Source organism: Balaenoptera borealis (assembly GCF_965194805.1).
Source record: "Balaenoptera borealis genome assembly, chromosome: 5".
Lineage (NCBI taxonomy): Eukaryota > Metazoa > Chordata > Mammalia > Artiodactyla > Balaenopteridae > Balaenoptera > Balaenoptera borealis.
Window position 1 is genome coordinate 4059714 of NC_138862.1, and position 27421 is coordinate 4087134.

Sequence of the window (27421 nt, forward strand, 5' to 3'; positions counted from 1 at the left end):
GAATAGTTATTTTTTCCGGAAGACCAATAAGTAAACTTAAAAATCACCTCCAATTACAAGGCTAATAGCTTTTCTGGGAATAATTATATTTGAGAAGGAACTCCGTTAGCTTGGGACATACCTCTCATATATCATTCTTTTGATATCATCATCTGTGTAGAAGGCCAGGGGAAGAACACTTCTCCCATTTTGCAGATTTAAGGGAGATTGAAGGCAGCTGTTTCTTGCAGATGTGATTTGAGAGGCTGAGATTGTGGGCAAGGACTCAAATGCTTTCTCAGCCTCCTTTCCACAGTTGTGACGTATGGCAATACCTGTCTTTCATCTCACATGGTTCATGCGTGCGCGTGTTCGTCGGCCATCCACCCAGCCGCTATCAACGTGCCGGGCGCTGCAGAGGGCGAGAGGGAAGGCCCTGCCTGGTAGACCGAATGCTCTGGAGGGAGGGAGGTGGGCAGTGGTTAGAGTATGTAGAAGAAGGCAGGAAGGGTGACAGGTGGAGGCGGGGCATGGGCAGGGGTAGGCACACTTGGGCAGTGGGGACCAGGAAGGTCTGTCTGAGAAGGCGACATTTCAGTGGAAACCAGTGCTGCGAGGCCCTCAGTGGAGATCTGGGGTGAGGGTGTCACAGGCAGACGTGGCAAGTGCAAAGGCCCTGGGGTGGCAGCAAGCTTTGTGTGGCCGAGTTGGGGCAGCACAGGAGGGTGGCACAGGCTGTACTCTACTCAGAGTTTACCCTGAGAGCCAAGCGGACACCACTGGGGTTTGGGGCAGGGGTCCAAAGGATCTGTGTCTTTTTAGAGAGGACCCCGTGGCTGCCCGACAAGGTTCCCGTAGAAACAGGGTGGGGGCAGAGGGGAAATGAGGTGACAGGACAAAGAGTATTTCTAGAGCGAGGCAGGCCTTGCTGCTGGTTTGGGTGGGTAATGTACAGGGGGTGACAGGAGGTGCCATTCATTGAGGTGCAGGTGACAGGTGTGCAGGTTGAAGGGTGGTCAGGGAATCAGGACCTGGTAGACCAGCAGCATCTTCAAACTGCCCCTCGGGTGGGAGAAACCCTTGCCCAGGGCCCATGGTCCTGGTCCTCACCTTCCTTAAGTGCTCCCTTCCTAAGGAAGGGTCCCTCCCACTGTCCAGAAGATGGCGACCCCCAGCCCCAGTCTTGGTGTGGGCCGTGGTCAGCTCACAAATACGTGGCTTTCACGGTGCATGGGAGACCTCGGCAGGGGGTCGTTGCTGAGCGACGACTATAACAAAGCTCTTCCGTCCCAACTACTTGTCTGTGGGAGCAGGGTTTCCTGCACTCATATCTGTAAAAACGAAGGGTAGGAACAGAGTTGAATTGAATTCCATGATACGTGACTGGATTGGCGGAAACGTCCTATTTATCTCATTAAACCCAGCTTCTGTGCTAGGTGACTGTTCACCAGTGTGGCCAGTATTTCCATTTTGATCAGTGGTGTCCCAGTTATTGGAACGATAGCGTAGTCCAGGAGAAATTAGCACAAACTCATGGTCATAGGAAATCAAGACTAATTTGATCTGTATGCATAAAAGGTGATCAATAGTCATTTCAAGCACAAACATAACACATTGGGTTTAACATCTGTGGTGATGGAAACAGACGATGGTAAAGACAGAAGTGCCGTGAGCCTCCTGACAGATGAAGAAGAGCTTGTCCACATGCCTTGTGACCGGATGGCAGTGGGTATCACGCTGTGGTGTTTCGATTCCAATAGATGTGTTTAGAAGAGCCACATAGCAGTTTTATTTTAAGAAGTTAATATTCATAATATGCTGGAGATTACGTCCCTTGCAGCTGTTTAAAGTAAGGCTGAGCAGCTTACACTGTCAGCTGAAGGGCAGGAAATAGCATTTTGTAAAACACTTTTGTGGGACTGTTGGCAAAGAGGTCGGTCATGGAACCATGCGTCAGGTGGGCTCAGGGGCCTGGGTGGACTCGGGCATGGGAGGTGATGGCGGGTCAATGCCGGGTCTGGATGGAGAAAGGACCGAAGAGCCGGCCTGGGCTGCCCCACCGTGGCGGCTTGAGATGGGAACACAGAGGGGCCTCGGGAGGAGCAGCGGTTGGGATGGAAAGACCAGGAGACCTCGCAGGAAAGGGTTTCCAGGGGGAGGAGTTGAATGCTGCCTAGGGGATGAAAGGGAGGCAGTCCACAGTGGAGGGCTTTGGTGGAGCCGTGAAGGCAGTTCTTCCCATTCAAGAGAGAAGCTGCCGGAGTCCCTCCCAGGATTTTTGCAATGAACGGAGACGGAAGTGCGGCATTAGAGCCACAGTTAAAACTTTTTTGTTTTCACGAGTGAGCTCTGTTGAAGGCTGGTGTGAATAATCCAGGGGCGTAACTCTGCAGCAGAGACAGGTGTGTAATAAGGGAGGTGCAGGTGGGGCGGGGCCTCCCGGGGAGACGTGGCTGCAGTGTGCCTGTGGGGTGAGTGACAGGTGTGGCCAAGAGGGCTTTGGAGAGGAGGGGCTATTTGGATTAGGTTTTAACGGTTAGGTAGGAGTTTGGCAGGTGGAGGGAGTTCCTGGAGGAGGAAACAAGAGGAGGGGGTCATGGCGGCTGGGAGGCTGTTCATGGATGCTTTGGGGTGGTGAGGAACCTTTGGCTGTCACGGCACTGGGGACAGCTCAGGGTCACAGTGGGGGCCCAGTTGAAGCCTCTCCTCCTAATAGCATCTGAGGAAGCCCAACTCTGGATGCTCCCCTGGAGTCTCCCAGAGCCTGTGGGGTCATGTTTCCGCAAACTTACAGAAAATTGAAGCGTGGGCTTCCCAGAGATGACGGCTTTCTTCGCCTGAGGGGTGCTGGATGTTAGGGCTCCGTTTGACTTGTTTCAACGTTCAGCACCATCTGCTTCTCCAGCTTAAGCGCTGAAATATTGCAGGTACCATCAGAAAACCCTCAGTAAATGGCCTTCCACCATGATGAGGCCAGAGGCAAATGTTATAATTCGAGTGTCCCTAAATCATGGTTCGTGTGTAGGACCTGCAGGGGATGATGTGCCAGAGCTGTCACTCCCTGCTCGCTGTCGGGGGGAAGGGGCCCTACCTGCTGGACGGAGAGTCTGTCTTGGGGACGGAGGGTTCCCAGTGTTTTGTAACTCAAGGCCTTTGGGCCCCTTTCTCCTGCACATCTGACTTCTCTGGACTTTGTTCTCTGTGGTTTCTCTTTCCACTGTGCTCTCGCCCTTATGCTGAGAATGTGTGAGGATCTTTTCACCACCAAAGCTCCCGGGGTGCCTAGTTTTAAAATATCTTGTCTGTCTCACAAGGCCTATTAAGTGAGAATCAGGCCTCACATTCCCCTCTTTTTTTTTTTTTTGTTAAGCAAAAGATGATTGCCCGTTAGAGCTCTCATCAGCCTGAGAAGGTCAATGTTAACTCAGTTTCCATTTTTGAGATGGCAGAATGCAGACCTCTCTTGCCCCCTTTGCTCAGAAATCCCTCCGAAAGAACCAGATGTGAAAATCAGAAAAACAGGTGTCATCTTTGATGAAACTGAGAGGTTCAGAAAGAGGAAACAGAAGAAATTATAAAAGAAATAACGCAAGAAAATCTGAGGACTGCAGGACAGGAGAGCCAGGTTGAAAGGGCCGGCCCGAGCTCAGCACCAAGGCAGACTGTGAGGCTTCAGGGCCCTGGAGCTAAAACAGTCTAAGAGATCTGGGGGGAGGGAGTCACATACAGAGGGTTTGCCTGCTGGAAAGTCATCAGACTCCTCAGCTGGAGCATTGGAAGCTGAGGACGATAGAGTCTCACTTTCAACCTTCCTCAGGAAAACCACCGCGTACCAGGCAAAGCAGCTGGCCCGTGAGATTGGAGTAAAGACATTTGCAGACAGGCAAGTCCTCTCAAGAGATTTACCTCCCAGGCACCATTCTAAGGAAACTATTGGAAAATGTGCTCCCCAGATCAAAGGAGTAAACCAAGAAGATGGAAGCACCGGGGGCTCAGGAAACAAGAGCTCCACACCCAAGAGGACAAACGAATCCCAGGTGACAGTGGAAGGCAGGCCCACGCAGCCAGAGTCAGACCTGAAGGGCGGTGGGACAGGAAGGGGCCAACTAGAAAATGAGCAAAAGACACGAAGAGACATTTACCGAAGAGGATTCACAAGTGGCAAATAAGCACAGGAAAAGATGTGCTATGTCATTAGCCATGAGGGAAATGCAGATTAAAACCACAATGAGATACCACTGCACACGTGTGAGAACGGCTAAAATAAAACACGGTGACACCGAATGCTGCCAAGGACGCCAAGAAACTGGATCTTTCAGACGTTGGCAGTGGGGCAGTTTCTTTAAAAACTAAACATCCACCTAACATAGGACCCAGTAATTATATTCTTGGGCATTTATCCCAGAGAAATGTCAATTTATGTCCAAAAAAACCTGTGCACAATTGTTCGTAGCAGCTTTATATGTAATAGCCAAAAATGGGGACAAAACCAAAGCTCCTTCAGTAAGTGAGTGGTTAAACTCACATCATGGAGTGAGAAGCAGTAAAAGGGATGAACTATTGGTACATGTAACAACCCAGGGACATTATGCTGAGTGAAGAAAACAAGCCAATCTCAAAAGGCCACATACTGTGTGGTTCCATTTATATGACACTCTTGAAATGATAAAGTTTGTAGAGTTGGAGAACAGATTAGTGGTTGCTAGGGGTTAGGGATGGTCAGGGGACAGGGTGTGACTATAAAGGGGCACATGAGTGAGGTCTTTCCAGTGATAGAACATTCCTAAATCTGGATTGTGAAGGTGGTCCCATGAGCCTACACCTGTGATGAGAAGACATTGAATTGCGTGCACACGCACAGTGCCAAGGTCAGTATCCTGGTTTTGAGAGTGTGCTGCAGTTACGCTCTCCAACTATGTATGTGATACACATAGTTATGTAAGATATAACCCTTGGAGAAAACCGAGTGAAGGGTTCAGGGGACCTCCCTGTGCTATTTTTGAAACTTCCTGTAATTCTTTCAAAACTAAAGAGCTAGAAAGTATTCCATGTGTGGCTTACCTTATATTTCTGTTGAGACCACTGCTTTGGTCACTGACAAGGAGGGACTGCTAAGTCATCTGGGCCAATAGCAAACTTGCAGGACCTCAGCCTTCATCACCTCTGTCCTTTATCCGTCCCCCGCCATCACATAGGCAGGCCAGGGACGGCCTGGGAAGGCCCAGCCAGATTAACAAGCGATAACCTTTGTTTCACACTTATATCAACAACCTTCTTGAAAACGCCTTTTTCTGTGAGTTATTTTTAGCTACCTGTCTTTTAAAATTGTGAAGTTTTCATTTTCCGGTGTTTCAAATCTGATTGTTTTTTCTAAACCCCAGCTTCTGCAGATCACATTTAAAAATAATCCTTATCGGGACTTCCCTGGTGGTCCAGTGGTTAAGACTCCTTGCTTCCACTGCAGGGGGCACCACAGGGTTCAATCCCTGGTTGGGGAGCTAAGATCCCACGTGCCACGCGGTGAGGCCAAAAAAAAAAAAAATTCCTTTTCACCTTGCACGCACTAGGACAGCTACTGTCAAAAAACCCAGAAAATAACACACGTTGGTGAGGGTGTGGAGGGAATGGAAGATGGTGCAGCTGCCGTGAAAAACAGTATGGTGGGTCCTCAAAAATTAAATGTAGAATTACTGTATGATCCAGTAAGTCCACTTCTGCATATAGACCCAAAAGAGTCGAAGGCAGAGACCCGAAGAGGTATTTTCCCCTTGTTCATAGCGGCATCATTCACAGTAGTTAAAACGTGGAAGCGACCCAAGTGTCTATCGACAGGTGAATAATGATGGGGTATTATTCAGCCTTTAATGGGAGGGCCATTCTGACACACAGTCCAACGTAGATGAACCTTGAGGACGTGATGCTGAGTGAAGTAAGCCTGTCTCGGAAGGAGGAACACTGTCCGATCACCTACAGGAGGCACTTTGAGGACTTGGAATCTGAGCGATCGTTGCTGTAAAGAGTGTTCTGTCCCACGTTTGGTGTATGGTTCCCCTTCCAGGACCTGTTTCCCGGGGAATCTGGATCGAGCTGGTCGGTGCTGCGATGCGGGGGAGGCTCGTCTTACCCTCTCTTTCCTCTCCGGGTGGTGTTTGGCCAGCGGCAGGCTGGGGAACACTCCCAGTGGCAGGTGATCTGTAGAACTGCGCTGTGTTTTTATAGAAAATTTGTGTGAAACTGACAACGGTCCAGTGAGGTTTCTGGGCTGTCTGAGCTGCGGGTGGCGGCAGGGTGTCTGCCTGCATCCAAGTTCTGGGTGATGAACGTTCGCAGCCGTAGGAGGGGACCTGGTCCCTGACCACCTGCCTGAGAGCCAGACTCGGCCTCCCGTGGCCCCCGGAGCACTAGGCAGGGAAGCTGGGAGTGGCCCGGAGTTTGGTTTTGGTGCGTTGGGCTGCTGCGGGCTTCCAGGCGGAGGTGCGGCCGGGGAGCGGGGTGTACGTGTGGGGCCCCGAGTAGGGTCACCGGCACCCACGTGGTATTAGCATCAGCCACAGAAGCAGGTGTGACTGCCTGGGAAGAGGGTCCAGCACGAGGAGGGAGGACAAGGGGCCAGTGCTGAGCCCGTGGGAGCCAAGACAGCGATCGGGTGGTGGAGGAGGATTCCCCAGGGGGGCGGAGCACCGGGAGAGAGCAGCTCAGTGCGGTTGGTCGGGAGAGGAGTGGCTGTGGAGGAGGGGAGGGCAGTCAGCCACATCCGGTGTGACCCAGAGGTCAAGTGAGGTGAAGAAAAAGATGTTCAGTGGACTTGGCGTGCGTTCAAGGCCGGCTTTGGGGGCAGGACTCAGAGTCAGCAGAAGAGGAGGACCTGGGAAGAGTGTGTCGGCACCATTTACAAATAGCTTTAGTATGAACACACAAAACAGTGGACAGGCAGGCAACAGCCGACCGCACGTGTCCATCACCAGCTCGGCTGCTGTCGCCCAGGTCTGGCCGCCCCCTCCACCCCGTCCAGCACTCCCCACCGGTAGGACCGTGAGGCAAGCCCTGCTCACATCATTGCGTTTGTAAATATTTCACTCTGTGTCTCTACAGGAGAAGGACTCTAAAAATAACCACAGTACTGTTACCCACCTAAAACATTTAATACTGGTTCCTTAATATGGTCAAAATGTGGTCAGATATCCAGTCAGTATTCAGATACCCAGTTGTCCGATAAAAGTCATATGTGCTTTATCTCCCCCAGGATCCAGACCGTTCCCACTCATTGTGCTGGAAGTTGCTTTTGAACTACAGTGATTTGATTTCACTGATTTTGATGAGATCACTGTAGGTTCCCAGGTGGTTATAAGAAAGAACACAGAGAGATCCGTGTATCCTTCATCGAGTTTCCCCCAGTGGTACCATCTTGCACAGCTCCAGTACCGGGTGGCAGCAGGGATGGTCACCTTGGTGCAGTCCAGATACAGAATGTTCCAGCCCCGCAAGGAGCCCTCTGGTGCCCCCTTATAGCCTCCCCCTCTTTCCTCCCACCCCTCTCCCTCCTTTACCCCCACCAACCAGTGCTCTAGTCCCCTTCTCAATAATTTTGTCATTTCAAGAATGTTATGTGAATGGGATCATACGGCATGTAACCTTTGAGGATTGGCTTTTTTCACCCAGCAGCATTCTGGAGATTGATCAAGATTGGTTGTGTGTGTGTCAGTAGTTTCATGTTTTTAGTTGCTGATTAGTATTCCAGGCTGTGGATGGACCACAGATTGTTTAACCAGTCACCCAATGAGGGACTCTGGGTTGTTTCCAGTTTGGGCTGTTAGGAATAAAGCTACCCTCAGTAGTTGTGTACAGGTTTTTTGTGGATGTAAGTTTCCATTTCTCTGGGATAACTGCCCACCAATGCCATTGCTGGGTCATAAGCCATGTTGGTTTTATCAGAAACTGTCAAATGGATTTCCACTCCCACCAGCGAACACAGATGTCCTAGTCTCCTCATCCCCGCCAGCATCCTGCTGTTCTGAAAGGTGTGTAGTGGTGTCCTTGCGGTTTTGACTTGCGTTTCCATGGCAGCTAATGATGTTGGACATCTTTTCATGTGCTTATTTGCCATTCCAGTGTTTTTGTTGATGAAATGTCTATTCATGTCTTTTGCCCATTTTCTAATTGGCTTGTTTGCATTTTTACTGTTGGGTTTTGAGAGTTCTTTGCATATTCTGCATATGGTTACGTGGTTTGCAAAAATGTCTCCTGGTCTTTACATTGTCTGTTCATCCTCTTAACAGCATCTTCTGTAGAGCAAAAATGTTAAATTTTGGTAAAGTCCCATTTATCAATTTTCCTTTAATAAACTCTGCTTTTGGTGACAAGTCTAAAAACTGGCTAGTTCTAGATCTCAAAGATTGTCTCCTGTTTTTCTAAAAAAAAATTTACTGTTTTATGTTTTAAGTCTCTGATCCATTATGAATTAATCTTTGTGTGGGATGTGAGGTCACAGTTCTTTTTTTTTTTTTTTTCCTGCCTCTGCATGTCCAGTTGCCCCAGCACCGTTTGCTGAAAAGACCATCCTTCCTCCACTGAGCTGCTTTTCCCCTTTGTCCAAAATCAGTTGAGCATATTTCTGTGAGTCTGTTCTCCATTTCCATTGATCTGTGTGTCTGTCCCTCTACCAATACCAAAGTCCTTATTACTGTCCTTTATAATTAAGCTTGAAACAGGTAAACTGATTTCTCTCACTTTAGTCTTCTTTTTCAGAATTGTTTTTAACAGTTGTAATCATGGGGGCTGCCGAGTAAACCTCAGCTGTCACAGAGAACATCTGCCCCAGATCTCCCCTCGCTCCCCATTTCCCACCGAGTTACACACAGATACTCCTGGTCTAAGCCTAGCTGACCCTCATGACGAATCTGGTTTCCTGACATGATTACTGTGGTCCCCCAGTGATCACTGTTGTGGTTAGTTTGTTTGCTTTTTGCGGTAGGAATCATGTAAGTGTTAAAAGGATTGAAGGTTAAGCAGCAGGTCTCAGACTTGAGCTGCATCAGAATAACCTGGAGGTTTGCAAATACACAGAGTGTAGGGCCCCAGCCCAGCAGGTCTGGGGAGGGGCCCAAGAATTCGCATTTCTGAGAAATTCCCAGGTGCTGCCAGTGCTACTGTTTGCTGGTTCAGGGACCACACTGAGAACCACTGGTATAAGTAAGTTTCCCCAGGATCGGTGGTTAAAATGGCTGCATCTCACACTTTGAATATTTTTCTGTCATTTTCCCTGCAACAGTACTATTTACAATCCCTTGTTCTGGGATTTCTTACTTGTTGGAGAAGTCTGGAGACTGGACTTCCCTTCTGCAAAGGAGCATTCTGCACACCAAAGGGATTTTGCCAGCACAACACAGACTTCAAGAGGCTCCTTTATAAAAGTTATTTATGACAAACCCACAACCAACATAATACTCAACAGTGAAAAGCTGAAAGACTTCCTGCTAAAGTCTACAACAAGACAAGGGTGCCCACTCTCACCACTTCTATTCAACATAGTATTGGAAGTCCTAGCCATAGCACTCAGACAAGAAAAAGAAATAAAAGATATCCAAACTGGAAGGGAAGAGGTAAAATTGTCATTATATGCAAATGACATGATACTATATAGAAAACCCTAAAGGTGCCACACAAAAACTACTAGAACCGATAAACGAATTCATCAAAGTAGCAGGATACAAGATTAACAAACAAATCTGTTGCATTTCTTCACACTAACAGTGAAATATCAGAAAGGGAAAGTAAAAAATGAACAATCTCTTTTAAAATCTCATCCCCCCCCCAAAAAAAATACATAGGAATAAACCTGATCAAGGAGGTGAAAGACTTATATGCTGAGAACTATAAAACATTGATAAAGGAAATTAAAGATTATTAAAGAAATGGAAAGATATCCCCTGCTCTTGGATTAGAAGAATTAATATTGTTAAAATGGCCACACTCCCCAAAGCAATCTACAGATTAATTGTCCCTGTCAGATTATCTGTGACATTTTTCACAGAACTAGAACAAATAATCCTAAAATTTATATGGAACCATAAAAGATGCAGAATTGCCAAAGCAATCCGGAAGAAAAAGAACAAAGCTGGAGGCATAAGTCTCAGACTTCAGACAATACTACAAAGCTACAGTAATCAAAACATCATGGTATTGGCACAAAAACAGACATATGGATCAATGGAACAGAATAGAAAGCCCAGAAATAAACCCATACACCTATAGTCAATTAATCTCAACAAAAGAGGCAAGACTATACAATGGAGAAAAGACAGTGTCTTCAGCAGGTGATGTTGGGAAAGTTGGGCAGCTACATGTAAATCAGTGAAGTTAGAACACACCCTCACACCATTCACAAAAATAAACTCAGAATGGCTTAAAGACTTAAATATAAGACATGACACCATAAAACTCCTAGAAGAGAACATAGGCAAAACATTCTCTGACAGAAGCCATAGCAATGTTTTCTTAGTCTCCCAAGGCAGTAGAAATAAAAGCAAAAATAAACAGATGGGACCTAATCAAACTCATAAGCTTTTGCACAGCAAAGGAAACCATAAACAAAAGGAAAAGACAACCTATGAAATGGAAGAAAATATTTGCAAACAATGCGACTTGATTTCCAAAAGACACAAACAGCTCATACAAGTCAATAACAAAAAACCAAACCAATCCAAAAATGGGCAGAAGACTTAAATAGACATTTCTTCGAAGAAGACATACAGATGGCCAATAGGCACATGAAAGGATGCTCAACAGTGCTAATTATTAGAGAAATGCAAATCAAAACTACAATGAGGTACCACCTCACACCAGTCAGAATGGCCATCTTTAAAAAGTCTACAAATAACGGATGCTGGAGAGGGTGTGGAGAAAAGGGAACCCTCTTGCACTGTTGGTGGGAATGTAAATTGATACAGCCACTATGGAGAACAGTATGGAGGTTCCTTAAAAAACTAAAAATAGAGCTACCATACGACCCAGCAATCCCACTCCTGGACATATATCCGGAGAAAACTCTAATTTGAAAAGATACATGCACTCCAGTGTTCACAGCAGCACTATTTACAATAGCCAAGACATGGAAGCCTTGAGAGGCCAGACCAGAAGCAGGCACAGGGGAGGTGGCCACACTGGGCCACGAGGAAGGCCAGAGCGGTTCCCTTTGTCCGCACCCTCCGATGCTGCCAGCTTTGTAGGCAGTTTGAGGGCTCCCTTAAGAACCCACTGTTCTTGCAGAACTTCCTTGATCGTGAGCTGGTGTTGGTGGGTAGAGTGGGTTCCTGCTGATGGACAGACGGTTCTCAAGCTCCTGGGGGCACCTCAGCAGCTCATGAAAGCGGGTTTTCATGTGTTTCCTCTGCCTCTTTGTCCCTCTTCTCCTTTTGCTCCGTGACCAGCCGTTGCCCCCGTTCCAGACTGGCCCCTGACCCCACCCGTGGAGCCCATCAACCAGGAAACACCAAGTTAAACGTGCTGAGGCCACATGAGGCATCGTGTAACGTAAAGGGGTGTCCCCAGGAACAGAAGAAACTGTGCTGTGTTTGGGGAAAAAATATGCCCTGGCTGTTGGTCCTTGGCATTTTAGGGGCAAATTGGAAACGCCATCTCTCTGCCTTGTTTCCTTATAACTAATTCACTCTTCTCTGGTGGACCTTTCAACTAATCATGTGTTCAGCAAATCAGGTTTCATTTGGACTTTGCATTTGTCTGCTATTCATTCTTCAAAAGCTCCCGGGATGGGAATGGGGCAGAGGGCGTTTGGAATCGGCATTCGTGGAGTGCTGGCCTGCGTACTTCCCCAGAAAGGTACCTAGTGATACACTCGGGCTTGGCCAGGAGTGGGATGCAGGAAGGATGTGTTGAGTTAGCTTAATTGGGGATGGAGGGGTGGGAGGGAAGAGGAATGATTATTGAGTGGCACATACGGGGTGTATCTCACGTTATGCTCCCCCCAAAACTACATGAGGTGGGCATTTTAATTTCCATTTTATAGATCGGGAATCTGAGGCCCCATCTGAACACGTCCAGATCGCCCACGAATATGCAGGGGGCCTGAGCGCAGCTGCCCGCTATGGAGGTGAACCTCAAGGTTGAATAGGAGATAGAAGCGACCGGTTGTGATAAAGGTTTTGTGGAGAGCAGGCAGGCTCTCCTCCATCATGTCAGGCGGTGCTTAGTCCCCCCGAGAGAAATTTGGCGTCACGCACAGGTTAGCAGGTGGAAAAAAATGGAGGTCGCGTGAGATGTGATTACCCTGGAGGAATTCACAGTCCCGTGAGGGAGGAAAAAATAGAAGCAACAGTGTGAAAACTGGCTTTTTAAAATAGTGGTATATTTATTTTACAAATGGAAATGGATGGCTGATATGAAAGATGAAAGCCTGAGTTCATGAAGACGTCCTAATTCAGAGCCATTCACATCAATGGCTTATTGAAAAGCAGCATCATTCTAGGTTAGAAAACATTTCCAGGTCCCCACCCGAACCCACGATAAAGGGGACCCTGCTGCCTGTTGCCTTTAAAGCACAAAGTCAGGGACTTCCCTGGCGGTCCAGTGGTTAGGACTCCACGCTTCCACTGCCAGGGGCCCGGGTTCAATCTCTGGTCGGGGAACTAAGATCCAGCGAGCCACGTGGCAGGACCAATAAAATAAAATAAAAAATTTCTTAAAAAGCACAAAGTCAGTCCCTACACAGGCTCGAGGGGGCCATTAGCAGGAACTGTCTTTAAAAACGCCAATGGAAAAGAATCTGAAAAAGAATGTAACTGAATCACTTTGCTGTACAGCAGAAAAATTAACACAACATTGTAAATCAACTATACTTCAATTTTAAAAATGCCTTTGGCCAAAAGCTGATCACTAACGCAGCGCTCTGTCCTGACAGGTGGTGGCGATGGCTGAAGATGGGAACGAGGAGATCATGTTCATCTGTAAGTGGCCCGTGGCCCATCCTCACCATGGAAGGCAAAACCACGTCCACGCTTGGTTTTTATAGTAGAGAAGAGCTGTCTCCTTTAGACGTGGTCTTACTTGTTTTAAGAACCACGATTTATTGCACGAGAAATGTGCTGCCGGGTACAGTTTTAAAAGGATCATCTTTCTGAGAACTCCCAGCAAAGGGCACTCAGCAGGGGTGGCGATTGACTCAGATAAGTAACCCCAGGTTTTAGAAAGAGGTTTACAACATGTTAGATTTATGATAAACAGGCTAAGTTGGTGAATTTTCATTTACGCTCATTCCCTGGGGACACCGCTGTCCTCCGTCCCCACAGAGCGGACTTGGCCTACTTTGCGGCGTGCCGTGGAGCTGGGTTTCCTCCTGGGGGCGCACGTCCTGCGTTGCACTCTTTTTGCATTCGTGGGGAGCACTGTCGCCTACCCCCAGGCTGCGCGATGATCTGTGGGCGTCTCCCTCCCCACTCAACGCCCCCTCTGACGCTGGGATGTCTGTTCGCAGGGTGTGAAGACTGCAGCCAGTACCACGACTCTGAATGTCCCGAGCTGGGCCCAGTGGTCATGGTCAAAGACTCCTTTGTGTTAAGCAGGGCAAGGTGAGTGACCACCTTGAGCTGCTTTTATCGTCCCGCCCGTCAGACAGGGTTTTCGGCATGTCACCTGCTGCAAGAGCCTGGTGGTCTGCGTGTCTATGAAAAGGGGGGAGGAACAGCAAAAGAAGAAGTGGGAGAGACTTCGGTGAGAAGGGTTGTCCTCACGTGTGAGGCTGTCCGAAATCTCCGTCCCACCGTGAGCTGAGTCTCCTGCCGCCAGGATGCGCCGAGGCTTGTTGCAGACACTTCAGAGTCAATGTCTTTTATCCAGTTCCTGGTTCAGCTGACGGGCTGAGTTGGTTTGTGCGTTGAGCGGCCACGGCCGAGCTTGTTCAGTCTCCCCTGGGGTCCGAGCCCAGGCCTGCCGTCTAACAAGTGCCCACTGTGGGCAAGGGGCCGGGATGCGAGCAGCCAGGCAAAGCTGTGGCAGCTTCTGGACGAGCGCCTAGATCTGGCGAGGGGCTCCGTAGCTCTGCCAGCCCATGTTTCCCTGGCGGGGAGGGGCACAGCCCCACCTACCATGTAGTAGCTGTTTGAACCCGGACGAGACGTGCGCCTGTCTGCACCTCAGTTGCCTCATCTGTAAAATGGAGAGAATAACTGCCCCTTGGAAAGTTGCTGTGATCGTTACACCTGATTTAGGGCCTGGCATGTAGTGGCGCTAAAATTGCCATCTAATCAACGCTGTTCCCAGAAGCCGCCCAACTGGTTTTCCCAGCCTCTTTATTTACTTGTCTTACTGTGACTTCCCTGCACAAAGCGAAGAGTTTACTAATTTCGCCTGAAGTACAGATCTGATGAGCCCTCTTCCAAAAACCTTCAGTGGTTGCCTGTTGCCCACAAAGTTCCCGTGGGAGCCATCGGTCCCTCTGTGATAGGTTCCTCGTCTCAGCCCCCCTGCTCGCTCCTGTGAGGGGTGTGTGCTCCAGGCACGCTGGGGGTCCGCCCCACTCCCGACGTGGGTCAGGCTGGCCCTGGCCTTGGCTCACGCAGGGTCCCAGCCCACATGCCTTCCCGCTGGCACGCGTGCCCCATCCTTGACATTCTCCGAGTTTACTTAGAAAGGCCACATCGTTGATGAAACCAGCCCAGTGCAACCTGGCTGGAAATGCTTTTCTGGTCTTTGGAATGCGGTGGCACTTCTTGTCTTCCCCGTGGTACTTTACACATGGCACCTCTTTGTGGTCTCTCTGTGGTCCTCCTCTCTCTGTTGGCTGACTGAAGCCCACACTTAGGATGTGTGCTCACACACACGCATCGGCTCTGTCTCCTGGGCGGGGATTTTAAACACATCCTCGAGTCAACGCCCCTCTATCGCCTACTCTGGTGGCCAGTGAGAGTGACCTTTTCTGTCATCCTAACTCTCTTGTCCCCTGGTGTGTGTGGCACCTCGGTCAGTGGATGCCCGGGGCCGAGAGTCTGTTGCTTTGTTCTACTTCTAGGTCATCCCTTCCCTCCAACCTGGAGATCAGACGCCTGGAAGATGGAGCCGAGGGGGTGTTTGCTGTGACCCAGCTCGTCAAGCGCACGCAGTTTGGCCCATTTGAGTCAAGGAGAGTCGCCAAATGGGAGAAGGAGTCTGCGTTTCCATTGAAGGTAAAAGCTGGGGCCAGTGGGGGAGGCAGAACCCCTGCTTTGTGACCGTCCTCGTGCAGATGGGGTGATGCCCGCTGAGTTCCAGTGATTCATAAATGTCTTGGAAACAGCTCTAGGTATTATAGTTCTGCTGAATTTCCAAGACAATGTTCAGATATTTTTTAGTTTGCTTTTATATCACAAGAGCATCAGAGTTAAGTTAGTATTTTGCAAGACGTTAAAGAGAATCTATTTAAAACATATGCAAGAGTAGACCCCCAGTGCAGGCTTTAGGAGGGAGGCTTTCTGTGGATTTTACAGGGGTGCATTAGCATTTTTGCAGGGGTGCATTAGTATTTTCACACCGGTGCAGAGCGTAGGATACTTTGCAAGGCTCTTCTGAAAGGAAGGTGTCTTGTCGAGGCCTTGATGAGAGGCCAGTGCAAAATTTGGCAGCTCTGAAAAGCACATCAGGCTGGAAAATGACAGCTTTTATATGACACTGAGAAAAACGAAATGGAAGGAAATCGGTGGGAGGGCTTGGATCACTTAAAGTGAGACCCATGGAGGCGCCGTGAGGCGAGGGACGTGGGTGTCAGTCACAGCTCTGTCCCCGCACCCAGTACACGCCCAGCCTCAGCCAGGCTTCAAAAACACCTGTGAAATAAACGGAGAGGAACAGGTGCTGGTCAGGCAACGGTTACCCCGAGAGGTGAGCTTCCCTGGAGACCCTTAGCAGAGACCCACGTGTTTCAGAACAGAGATGATCTAGGTGACCGCGGAGTTTCGCCAGTCCTTGGAGAACTGAGTTTACAAGGCAGATTTCAGCACAGCAGAGCGAAAGGAAAGGCACTTGATTTGTTTACAAAGAAAGAAAAGAAAGAAACATTATTTTATGTGAAGGAGTGAGGTAAAGAGGCCTGGGGCTGATGCACATAATCGCTGTGGGCCCGAGGTTGGCCGAGGCCCCTTTGAAAAAGTCCTTTGTGCCTGTTTTGGTTTCTTTCAGCAACTCAGATTCTGAAGGTCTGTGTCTCGTATTGAGTTGTTTCCAGCACAGGCTCACCTGGGTGCTGGGGGCACCTGGGTGCTGGGGGCAGCTTTATGCCCATGGAGGGAGGGCAAGGGAGCAGTTCCCACACCGGCTCAGGGTCGTTAGGCACCTGGTGGACCCCTCTGTCCCCTCCCCTTGCTTCCGAGTGCTCCATCCTCAAAGAGGGCCTCTAGCTCTTAGCAGTGGGGAGCCCCTACAGGAGAAGCCCAGAAGAGTGGGGAGATTTCTTCCTACAACGAGGAAGCAATGATTGCATCAGAAAATGGCAGACAGGAACCCCCTATTCCATGTGGTTACTTTGAACTTCAAAATATTCAAGCTTCTCCCCTGGTCCCTGCCTGCATTTAATCCATAAAACAGTGGTGCTGCTTTGCAGATGAGGGCACAGCTTATAAAGATCGAGGAACTTTGCTAAAGTCACTGACCACACTCGCAGCAGAGCCGGGAGAACTTGGGTGTCCTGATGCCCAGATGGACCATGAGTAGAACTCAGGCATCCTAATTCCCACCTGGGCCACGTGTAGAACTCAGGTGTCCCGATGACACCTGGGCCAGGTATAGAGTTCAGGTGTCCCGATGACATCTGGAACTGGAGTAGAACTCAGGCGTCCTGATACCCACCTGGGCCACGTGTAGAACTCAGGTGTCCCGATGACACCTGGGCCAGGTATAGAGTTCAGGTGTCCCGATGACGTCTGGAACTGGAGTAGAACTCAGGTGTCCTGATTCCCACCTGTGCCATGCCTGCAGTTGAGGTGTCCCGATGACACCTGGGCCGGGAGTAGAACTCAAGTGCCTTCATGCCCACTTGAAAACTGATTAGAACTTGAGTGTCCAGGTTCTACACCTGGACCACAAGTAGACCTCAGATGTCCTAGTTTCCAGCCAGGCCACGCATAGAACTCAGGTCTCCTGATAACTGCTGGCCTAGGAGCAGAACTCAGGTTTCCTCGTGCAGCAGAATGCATGCGTCCGGGTGCCCACCTGGACCACAGGTAGAAATTAGGCGTCCCAGTTCCCACCTGAGCCATTCGGAGAACTTGGGTCTCCCAGTGACACCTGACCTTTTGCTGTGTCTCCTGCTTCCCTTTTGCTTGTGATCAGCCTGAGCTGTTCAGGGGTCTACCTCTGCCCTCCCACCACTGTAAATGCCTAAATAGGTCTGTATGGAACACGGTTTGGCCTCTGATGTGGTGCCGTCCAGACTGGTCACTCAGCAGCCCCCCTTCTCTCTCTCTCACACACACACACACACTCACACACACACACACACACACACACACATGCTGACACGCACACCGGTGTATAACCAGCCCCCGCCCCGGCCCCTCGGCGGGCCGCGCTCACCCCCAGGTGTTCCAGAAGGACGGGCACCCCGTGTGCTTCGACACCTCCAACGAGGACGACTGCAACTGGATGATGCTGGTGCGGCCGGCGGCGGAGCCCGGGCACCAGAACCTGACGGCCTTCCAGCACGGCAGCGACGTGTACTTCACCACCTCGCGTGACATCCCCCCGGGCACCGAGCTGCGCGTGTGGTACGCGGCCTTCTACGCCAAGAGGATGGACAAGCCCATGCTGAGGCAGGCCTGCCCTGGGCTCCACGGTACGTGGGGGCCCCTGTCCCCAGCGCGTCCGCCGTTCTGCCGCCCCGTGGGGACCCACGGCCCCTTGGCCGCACGCAGCAGCTTGGTGTTAGTGAGAAGAGTCGGGCCGGGAGGGCCGGCGGGCGTGGGGAGCACCGAGGGCTCGGTCCTGACACCACGGGGTGGGTCTGTAGGTCTGCTTGTTGAATATCCGGGCTGAGAAACCATTAGAAGAGCTCGCCCCAAGCCAGGCGCTTGCTGGCGGGCAGCTCTGCCCCCAGCTCTGCGGCTTCACAAGCATCACTCACCCACCTAGTCCCAGGGGTTCAGGTTGTGGCCCCTGGGTTTGGGCAGAGGGAACGGAGCACAGAGAGGGTAAGGGACCTTCCCTGAATCACAGTGCAAAGAGTGAAGGAATCAGGGTTTGAACCCGGATTCTGGCTCCAGTGCTGGCGCTGGCCACCTTCCAGCAGCCTCTTCCCGGAGGTCGGGGTGTGCGTGTGCATGCGTGTGTGTATACGCACGTGTGTGCCTGTGAAGCATGTGTCATCAAAGAAAGACCTAGTGGAGTCACGTGTGACTCACCCACATCCTTTTGGAAAAGCAAATCAGAATGCATGTCCTGCTGACCTGGGGTCGGGGGTATCACCTCGTGAAGGGGGCCGATGAATTTAAATCTTCTCTACCCACGCTGTGCGTCCTTGGGGTGTTCATCCTCTCCACCTGACCTTGAGGGACCACGTGAAGTGGCTCACACGTGGCACTGTGGCCTGGGAGAGCAGGGCTTTCATGCGGCTCCACCTGGTACTGCCCGGGGCAGACATGCTTGTTGCTGCCATGAAGTTTACTTCCTGTGGGGGAGAAGCTGACACTGACTTTCCTTCCGACCCCCAAACAACAGGGTTCTGACAAGGAGACGATCCCTCTCATTACGAGCACCACGGGGTACAGACGGCTCCGTAGAGTGAGGGGGTTGACAGGTCTGGGAGGTTCTGGTCTGTCCCACGTGTGCATCGTGGCGGAGGTTTGGGAGCTGCTCCGGGTGGGCTCACGTGGCAGTGTGAGGGAGGGAGGGAGGGAAGGATCCGTGAGGCATCCCAGACAAAGCACCACACACCGGGGCTAAAACAAAAGAAATGTGTTGTCTCACAGTCTGGAAGCCTGAAGTCCAAGATCCGTATTTCCCAGCTCCGGTGTTGCCGACAGCCCTTGGCGTTCCTTGATTGTAGCTGCACCACCCCATCCCTGCCTAGGTCTCTCCCTGTGTCTCTGGGTTCTCTCCTTAGGAGGACACCAGTCACTGGATTTAGGACCACCCTCAACCAGTCTGACCCATCTTTTCTTGGTTACCTCTGCAAAGACCCTACCCAAAGGTTCCAGGCGGACGTGAATTTCCAGGACCCCTCTTCAGTCACTGCAGGCTGGCTGGGTGATGGTGGCCCGTGGAGCCTCTGGGGGGTGCTCCGGGAGTGACAGATGGCTGCACGTGGGGTCTGGTGGCCGTAGAGGGTTTGCATCTTCCCAGGGATATTTGCAGAGGGAGACTGGGCTTGATGGGCCTTTCTTTATTTTGATAGTAAAGGGGGCAGAAAGAATTTGGAGAGACCCAGGGTTTTTCACCAGACTGCTCTAGCCCCACCCTCTAGGATTTGCTAAAACCGGGTACCTGGTCCTGCCCCTGCCCCTGGGAGGCACCTGCAGTGGCACTCCGCGGGGTCAGGAGTCACTTTCAACCACCGAGGTGAGGCCAACTCCCCGGGTGCTGTCCAGGGTCACCAGGATCTTCCTGACCTGGTTTTCTCGTGTCCTGGATTCCTTACCCCGTGTGTGTCCCGGGACCAGCCCAGACTGCACGTCAGGGTTTGGCTTGTAGGGTCTGACCTTGTCAGTTGTGTCCTGGAGGTGGCACGCATGCCCCTCATGGCTCTCAAGGTCAAAGTCAACACAGAGGTCACCTCCCCTTATCAGAGTTCCAGTTGTTGTTGGCTTTTTGCCTCCGGAGGGCTCTTTAATCTGGGGCTGCGTTTGAGAGCCTAGATCTTCATGAAATTAGCCCAGGACCGTGTTGTCCAATGCCTGCCTCCTGATTCCGTTCTAACCGTTCTCAAGTGGGACGCTAGGGTAGCTGTGAGCCCTCCTCTGGGCTTCTGAGAACGTTGGGCGCTGTTAGTAATTACACCAGGCAAGCAGCGTGGTCACCCTAAACTAGCTTCTGAATTGGGGAAATAAATAAGCAACTGAGGTACTCTAAAATTTTAGAAATAACTTTTATGATTTTTTTCACTTTCTGTTTTGGGACAAATGGCAAGCACATATTTCTTGGCAATGCGATGGAAGTTACTGACTACTGTTAACTAGTTGGTTAGTTGGGTTCCTTGTTTCTTTTCTTCCTGGGAGAGCCCCCTGCTGAGTGACCGCTTGGCTCTGGCAGTGCTGCTGGCGCCAGTACCATTGCTGCACCTGGGGACGTGGCAGCTGCCCTAGGACCCCCACGTTGTCTCCTACCACCCTGGCCTCCTGCCCAGCCCCTTCCCCAGGCCCCTTCCCCTTACGTCCCCTCCTGGCACAGAGAGACTTTGGAACCCTGCTGCAGCCCCACCCATCCAGGTGCCCAGGGCCCAGGGCAGTCTCAGGTGTGTGTTTTGAACACACCACCCATTGGAAGCCGTGCAATGGGAGTACTGGGTTCCTGGGTGCCCACTTCTCAGTAACGGGAGCAGATAAGACCTGTGAAGAGGGGCCTAGAAACCCGTGGAAAGCTGGTTTTCTGCATGATTCTGATTGTCCAGGTCTGACAGGTAGGGAGATGGCTTCACCTCTGCCCCTCATGAGATGACGCCGCTCCCCGTCCCGCCTCTGGTCTGGACGCACCCGTGAGATCACACGGGGCCTTTGTGGCCAGCGCTGCACCTTTAGCCCCATGGGGTGGGTCAGAGCAAGGTGAAGGGGCCTTAGGAACCAGTTTGCTCCAGAAGAGTCACGAGGGGGCCTGTGGGCAAGGAGCAGTCTGCCCTGCATTATTCATAAACCTTCTAGGTGAGCGTCGGAACTGCGAAGGCTCATCGGTTCTCTCTCTTTTCAGTTTGCTTCGAACATCTTTGTCATAGAAATCGGCCAATTTGTAGACTGGCACAGTAGACTTCTTTTTTTTTTTTTTTAATTTTATTTATTTATTTATTTATTTATTTATTTATTTATTTATTTATTTATTTATTTACTTACTTACTTACTTACTTACTTATGGCTGTGTTGGGTCTTCGTTTCTGTGCGAGGGCTTTCTCTAGTTGCGGCGAGCGGGGGCCGCTCTTCATCGCGGTGCGCGGGCCTCTCACTATCGCGGCCTCTCTTGTTGCGGAGCACAGGCTCCAGACGCTCAGGCTCAGTAGTTGTGGCTCACGGGCCCAGTTGCTCCGCGGCATGTGGGATCCTCCCAGACCAGGGCTCGAACCCGTGTCCCCTGCATTGGCAGGCAGATTCTCAACCACTGCGCCACCAGGGAAGCCCCAGAGTAGACTTTTAAACACAGAGGGAAGTGGGTTTCCTTCTACCTGGCACACTCCTTTCAAAAATTAATCTGTATTTTTTTTTTTCTGGTAGTGGATTTACTTTTCTAATTACATGTTCTCCTTGAGCTCACATTAAGGCTGATTTTTTTTCTTTACACACACCTGGGCCCGTTGGCAGATGAAGGAGGAGGCCCAGGTAGCCCAGTGGTCTCAGCGGGCGGGTGCGTGGGGTTCAGAGTCAGCTGTCAGCATCAGATTTTCAAAATCACTTTTCTAGTGAAAAAAATGAAATATAAATACATTTCATAACATTTGGGGAACTTTTAAATCACATATAACATCAGCATCGTAACGACTCTTAGCATTTTTTTTTTAATTTTTTATTTATTTATGGCTGTGTTAGGTCTTCATTTCTGTGCGAGGGCTTTCTCCAGTTGTGGCAAGCGGGGTGCCACCCTTCATCGCGGTGCGCTGGCCTCTCACTATCGCGGCCTCTCGTTGCGGAGCACAGGCTCCAGACGCGCAGGCTCAGTAATTGTGGCTCACGGGCTAGTTGCTCCGCGGCATGTGGGATCTTCCCAGACCAGGGCTCGAACCCGTGTTCCCTGCATTAGCAGGCAGATTCTCAACCACTGCGCCACCAGGGAAGCCCCTCTTAGCATTTTTGATTAGCATTTTCTAATAGTTTCAAAAACCAGCACTGTGGGCGTGTAGTTAACAAACAATAAGAGCGATTTTAGGTGGACAGTTCAGAGTTTGGACAGAGGTCTACAGTTGTGTGAGCTCCACCACAATCAAGATACAGAGCGTTCTCAGCACCCCAGAAGGTTCCCTTGTACAGCTCTGTACTCCGTCCCCTGACGACCAGCATCTACCCTCTGTCCCTGTAGTTCTGCCATTTCTTTTCCGTCGTTTAAAAAGCCGTGCACTTCTGCCTGTTGAGGTCCTGCTTTACAGGCTGATGTACCACGTGATTGATCTTCATTACACATTTTGCGGACCGTCCTGCTGTGGGCCTTCTCCCTGTCTCTCCACTGCCAGCTGCTGTTTCATTTTGCATAGACACTTCTCTTTTGTTGGACGTGTGAGTGATTGGGATCAGGAACTGCCTTCTGATTGCTGGCTCATTTTTTCTTAAAACGTCTTATCTTTTAAAGGTAATTTTTGGAAACTAGAGTACTGCCCTCGGTGGGAGGACAGCAGTCATGACTGGTTCTTCTAGTTAGTCCCGTTGACCTAGCGTTCAGGACACGGGGCCAAAGAGATGGGTTTCCTGCCGAAGGTCAGGTCACAGGTCAGGCCTACGTGAATTCCATTCCTGGGCAGGGACCTCGTGGTGGAGAGAGAGCAGCTCACTCAGATTAAAATAAATTGCCTTTATTCCCGAGTATCCGCTGCCAGCGAACCCCTTCTCAGCCTCCTTCTCTGAAACTCTCCTGTGCAAGAGTGCTTTGCCCTCTGTAGAACCATGTGTGTTTGGGAAGGCGAGTGAGATACAAGAGTTTGGCCCTTTGTTCCGTTTGTCCCCGATCTCCTCCTGATGCTGTTCAGTGGATTCCCAGAGATGCGTGCAGAGGAGAGCAGCGGCCGGGCCGCAGGGCACATCCCGCAACAGTACCCTGCTTCTGCGCCGTGCACTCTCCACTCTTGCTGCTCTGGTCTTGGTATAACCAGAAATTTCATACTGCAGTTACGTTTCTGTCTTCTTGTTATCTTACGGACACTCAGAAAATGCATGCGAACGGTTGTAACAGTGGTGTCCGTCTGTTTCTTCCATCCTTTGCAACCTTATCGCTGGTTTTTGACACAGACAGAGGTGTGCCTTTTCCTGGTTCTGAACGCGTGTGCAGTCACTATTCTGGATGGTTTTGCTTTGTGAGTGGCCCCGGAGGGTTGCTGTGGGTCGTCCGTGTCAACACAAGCTGCACAGAGACGGGAGTGGAGGTGGTGGTGAGGGCTGGTGGCCCCCGTCCAGCCCCGACAGGCTGCCACGTGGGGTTTAGCGAATCAGTTTCCCCGGGCCGGGAAATCACGAACATACATTCACTTAGAATGTCCCTGTTACCAAGTCAGCTCGTCCTGCTCACCGCACAAGCAGCCAATAAATCGAGAGACCAGTTGGGGCAAGAAATAGCGACTTTATTTGGAAAGCCAGCAGACCGAGGAGATGGTGGACTCGTGTCCCAAAGAACCATCTGAGTTAGAATCCAGGCTGCTTTTATACTAAAAGGGGAGGGAATAAAATCAGGCATTTCCTGGTTCCGGTCAGGGGATGTGTTAATTTCTTCCTTCCTGCAGCCATTCACAGGTGAGCCTGGCCAGGATGTTTCCTGTGAGCCAAACAAAGGTGTTTTAGTTTAACTGTCTTTACCTGGGAGGCAGGGTTCCCAGTGAGGGGCCAGTAGGTATAATTTAAGCTTATAGGCAGCACCCCTTTAGTGATTAACTTGGAATAGAGTACAAAGGTTCTTCGCCATTACATCCCCAACTTCGAGGTCTCGCAAGAGCATCGGTAGTTTTTTTTGAAAAGGAGCCTGTGCAGGCAGGGGCTCCCTCTGTGTTCCATGGACCCTGGTCACCTCCCCCCGCCCCCCAGACTCCCACGGGGGTGCCGGGAGGGCTAGGGGCACTGTCCCCGCTGTAAGCACCTGCCCCAGGCGGCTGTTTCAACCTAAATTCAATAAAAGTGAAAGTCCAGTTCCTCAGGGGCACTCGGCGCACGTGGCCGCCCCCCTGGCCGGCAGTTACAGAACATTTCTGTCATTGCAGAAAGCTCTGCTGGCCGGCGCTGGGCAGGAGCCGTGGCCACACCAGGGCACATGGCCTGGCTGTTTGGGGTTCCGTCCTTTCTCGTCACATGAGCCAGTGAGAGGTTGGGGAATTCGATGTGGGCCGTAGCATGCATTCTTTTCTTGAAGTTGTATGGGGGGATGGTGTCTGGCCCCACCAGACTGGCTTCTGGGAGGAGGCCACCTTTCCGTGACTGGTGGCAGCCCTGCGTCAGGCTCTGGTTCCGGTGCTCTGTGCCCGGCTTCCTCATCTGTGAAATGGGGACGTTCACAGGCACGAACGAGTCCGTGTAGGTACAACTCCGAGAACGGTGCCTGGAGCATTGGACCCGCTCCCAAGCGGTGGCAGTTGTTACCGCTGTCACGGCACCTCCTATGAGGGCAGGTGTGCCCTGCGCTGGCCTGGGCTGCACAGAGAGAGGAACTGCTGGACCACCTGCCCCCCTTGTCTTTTGAAGCTGCAGGCACCCCAGAGAGCAGCACGCCAGTGGAGGCGGAACCCAGCCGGTGGGTGTGCAAGGTGTGTTCGGCCGCCTTCCTTGAGCTGCAGCTGCTGAATGGTAAGGGGCAGGCGCCTGCCCAGCCAGACGCCAGCGAGTCCCGTGCTGCGCTCACCCCGACGTGCTCTGTCACTTCCTCGCCATCCCTCTGGGATGGTGGCAGAACACATGGGAGCTCCCTGGCTTTGCGGGAGGAGCTCAGCTCGCAGCCTGTGTCTCCCAGGCCTCCTCCTGGGATCTGTGCTTTAGCTTGAAGTTCTCCGCGTGTCTGGCAGCGAGGGATCTTGTTTTCTTTCTCTGAAGCGCAGCAGAGCATTAGTTTGGTGTGGGGGGGCAGTCTCTATTTTTGTAGCCTTCCCAAGCATTTGCAGCCGGGTGGCCTCATCGTTAGCTTGTTCTGCTACGTGGCCAAACTTCCAAACCCTTCCCGTGACACGCAGCACGTAACGTTGTTTGCATTAAAACTTTCCTTCCCTCATTCCCTCACCCCTTTCCTTCCCTGGCCCCTCGAGGGCTCTCGCCCTGCACAGTGGCCCTGAGTGTGGAACAAATGGGGAGATAGCCGCCACTTCACACCGAGGCCTGTGTGAGCCAGTCCAGGTTGTCGATGGGGAGAATCGGTCCTTGGCCGAATGTGCAGGCGGGCGCCAGTGGTCGCTTGAGGGCGCCAGTCCCCATCTGTCTCATGGGTCACTCCTCCGCCCTCTTGCTGGTGTCCTGCCCTCCGGCCAGCCTGAGCCCAGCTCACCTTCGTTCAGGGAGCATGGCCACCCCTGTCTGTTTCCTGTGTGTGGTCCAGTTATCTTTCCTTGGGAGGTCTTTGAGGTTTCTTCCATTGAAAATAAAGGTTTTTGGCTTTCATGCAGTGTTTTTAAAGACAATTTTGTTCATTATGAATTGAATATTTATCAATATTCCTCTTCAAAGGCTACGTTTTAAAATAATTGTATTATATATTCATTGTAGAAAAATTAGAAAGCTTAAATAAGCTTTGAGAAGAATATAAAAACTGCCTGTAAGGTCACCATAGAGAGACCCACATTACCTTTTTGCTGTGTTCTTCCACAGTTTCCCTTTGCTCATACACGTGTACCCATGCTTTTAGTTTTTACAAAACTGTGCGTGATTTTACAAACTGCCCTGCTTCTATTGCCTAACTACCTTTTTAAAATGGTTGTTGCGTTTGGTGCGTGGAAATGCTGTTGTTTTCAAAGCAGAAGAAATAAAGTTTATTTGCCTGTGCAGAGGGCACACTATTAGCAAATAAAATTAAGAACAAACAAAATGGAGGTTGGGAGCGGACACCCTGCCTTATGCTTTTGCTTCCCTGTCCTGCAGAGCACCTGTTGGGCCATTTGGAACAATCCAAAAGCGTCCCCCCAGCCGGCCAGCAGGATCCGGCTGCAGAAAAGGAAGCAGACGTGCCCCGGGGAGAGACTCCCGCAGTTCCCAAGAGTGTCAGTGCCGCCAAAGAGCAGAAGAAAAAGCCTCGAAGGGGGAGAAAACCCAAAGCATCCAAACCAGAGCAGCCTCTAGTTATTGTTGAAGGCAAGGAGCCCACAGGTGAGGCTGGTCCCGAGGGCGGGGCCCGCAGGCGGTGCTGGTCCTGGGGTAGCAGTGAAGGGAATGGCCAGGGACCTGAGGCCATGTTGCCTCCATGCCGGGTAGCAAAACTCGGCACAGAGCGCACACGGAGGCGAAGGCTAAGCCCTCCTCTTCTGCTGAAGCGGCTCTTCGCGTACAGCGACTCGCAGTGCCGTTGGCAGGGTGTGCCGGCTGTGACCTGTGACAAGCGGGTCCACCTGTGTAGCCGGATATCAGGACAGAGAACACGTCCATCCCCTCCAGCCGCTTCCCTGCTTGTCTCCGCGTGGACTGGCGTTCCCGTCCTGGGCACTCTTTCTGTGCCCGGCATCTCCCACGCGGCGTGTAGGGGAGACTCGTCCACACTGGGGTCCCCCGGCTTCTCCTTTGCTGCTGAGCTGTGTTGGTCCATCACGTAGACGCCCCACCGTCTGCTCCCTCGTCCCCTGGGGACGGGCGTGCAGCTGGTTCCCAGGCCGTGGCTAAAGCCCTTCTCTGACTATACGGTAGCCTCCGTTGAGCTTGGAGGGAACTTGGGCCCTCATTCTCGGGTGTGGGATTCCCACAAGGCCGTGTCCCCTCAGCCCTCACGTGGCCCCTGCCAGAAGTGCCTGGTGCCAGAGGATTCCTGGCGGGTCTCGCACGTAAGGACCAGACATGATGCTCAGACACTAAGTGCGTCCCCTCACTACCTTCCTTACTGATCGCTGGGCAGTTTTTCTTTTTGCTGTCTGCTGTAGCCCAGGATTTCTTCTGCGAGAGTGAGAAGAAATTTTTATCCTTTCTTGGAATCAAAGAGAATTCAGAGGAGCAGCCCTCACATAATATTCTCAGGAGAAGTGGTTTAAACTTCCCCTGGACAGTTTCCCTACTTCTCTATAAACAAGCAGAGAAAAGGAGAAGGAGGTGAAAAGCTTATTAAATGATTATTTCACTAATTCTAAGTTGCATTAGGAAGACGTCATAGTAGGTGAAGTGGCTAAATCTTTTCATGTAACCGTCCCATATTTCATTTGTCCAGAGGTTCAGGCCTGGGTCCCTCCCTATTACTGTGGTTATTTGATATTTGACTCTTGTACAAAATGATGATCTGCTTTTGAACATACTCAAGATGGCTTGTGTAATCATAAAAATTAATATTTCCAAATCTCTGTCAGGACAGATTTAGTTAGGTTATAAGGTCCCACTGTACATCAAAGTGTTTTGGTTTTAGGTGGTATGAAAAGGGACTGAGATAGTGTCATGACTTAATCACAGATTATAACTCCAGT

The 27421-nt window shown here is 51.0% G+C and overlaps 1 protein-coding gene across 7 annotated transcripts in view; it reads left to right on the forward strand.

The window, feature by feature from the left end:
* The window catches only part of PRDM15 (PR/SET domain 15), a 58784-nt gene that overhangs the window by 1555 nt on the left and 29808 nt on the right, over positions 1-27421 (forward strand). For 4 of the 7 annotated variants that reach the window (XM_082392890.1, XM_082392895.1, XM_082392896.1 and 1 more), the window contains exons 2-7: positions 12893-12938; positions 13466-13559; positions 14999-15152; positions 17539-17791; positions 24525-24626; positions 25905-26129. In XM_082392890.1, the coding sequence (XP_082249016.1) occupies positions 12902-12938; positions 13466-13559; positions 14999-15152; positions 17539-17791; positions 24525-24626; positions 25905-26129 (865 nt within the window). In that variant the 5' untranslated portion in view covers positions 12893-12901. Of the gene's footprint in view, positions 1-1132; positions 2907-12001; positions 12218-12892; positions 12939-13465; positions 13560-14998; positions 15153-17538; positions 17792-24524; positions 24627-25904; positions 26130-27421 lie in introns of those variants that run through there. The other 3 variants (XM_082392892.1, XM_082392893.1, XM_082392894.1) reach the window with 3 other exon arrangements.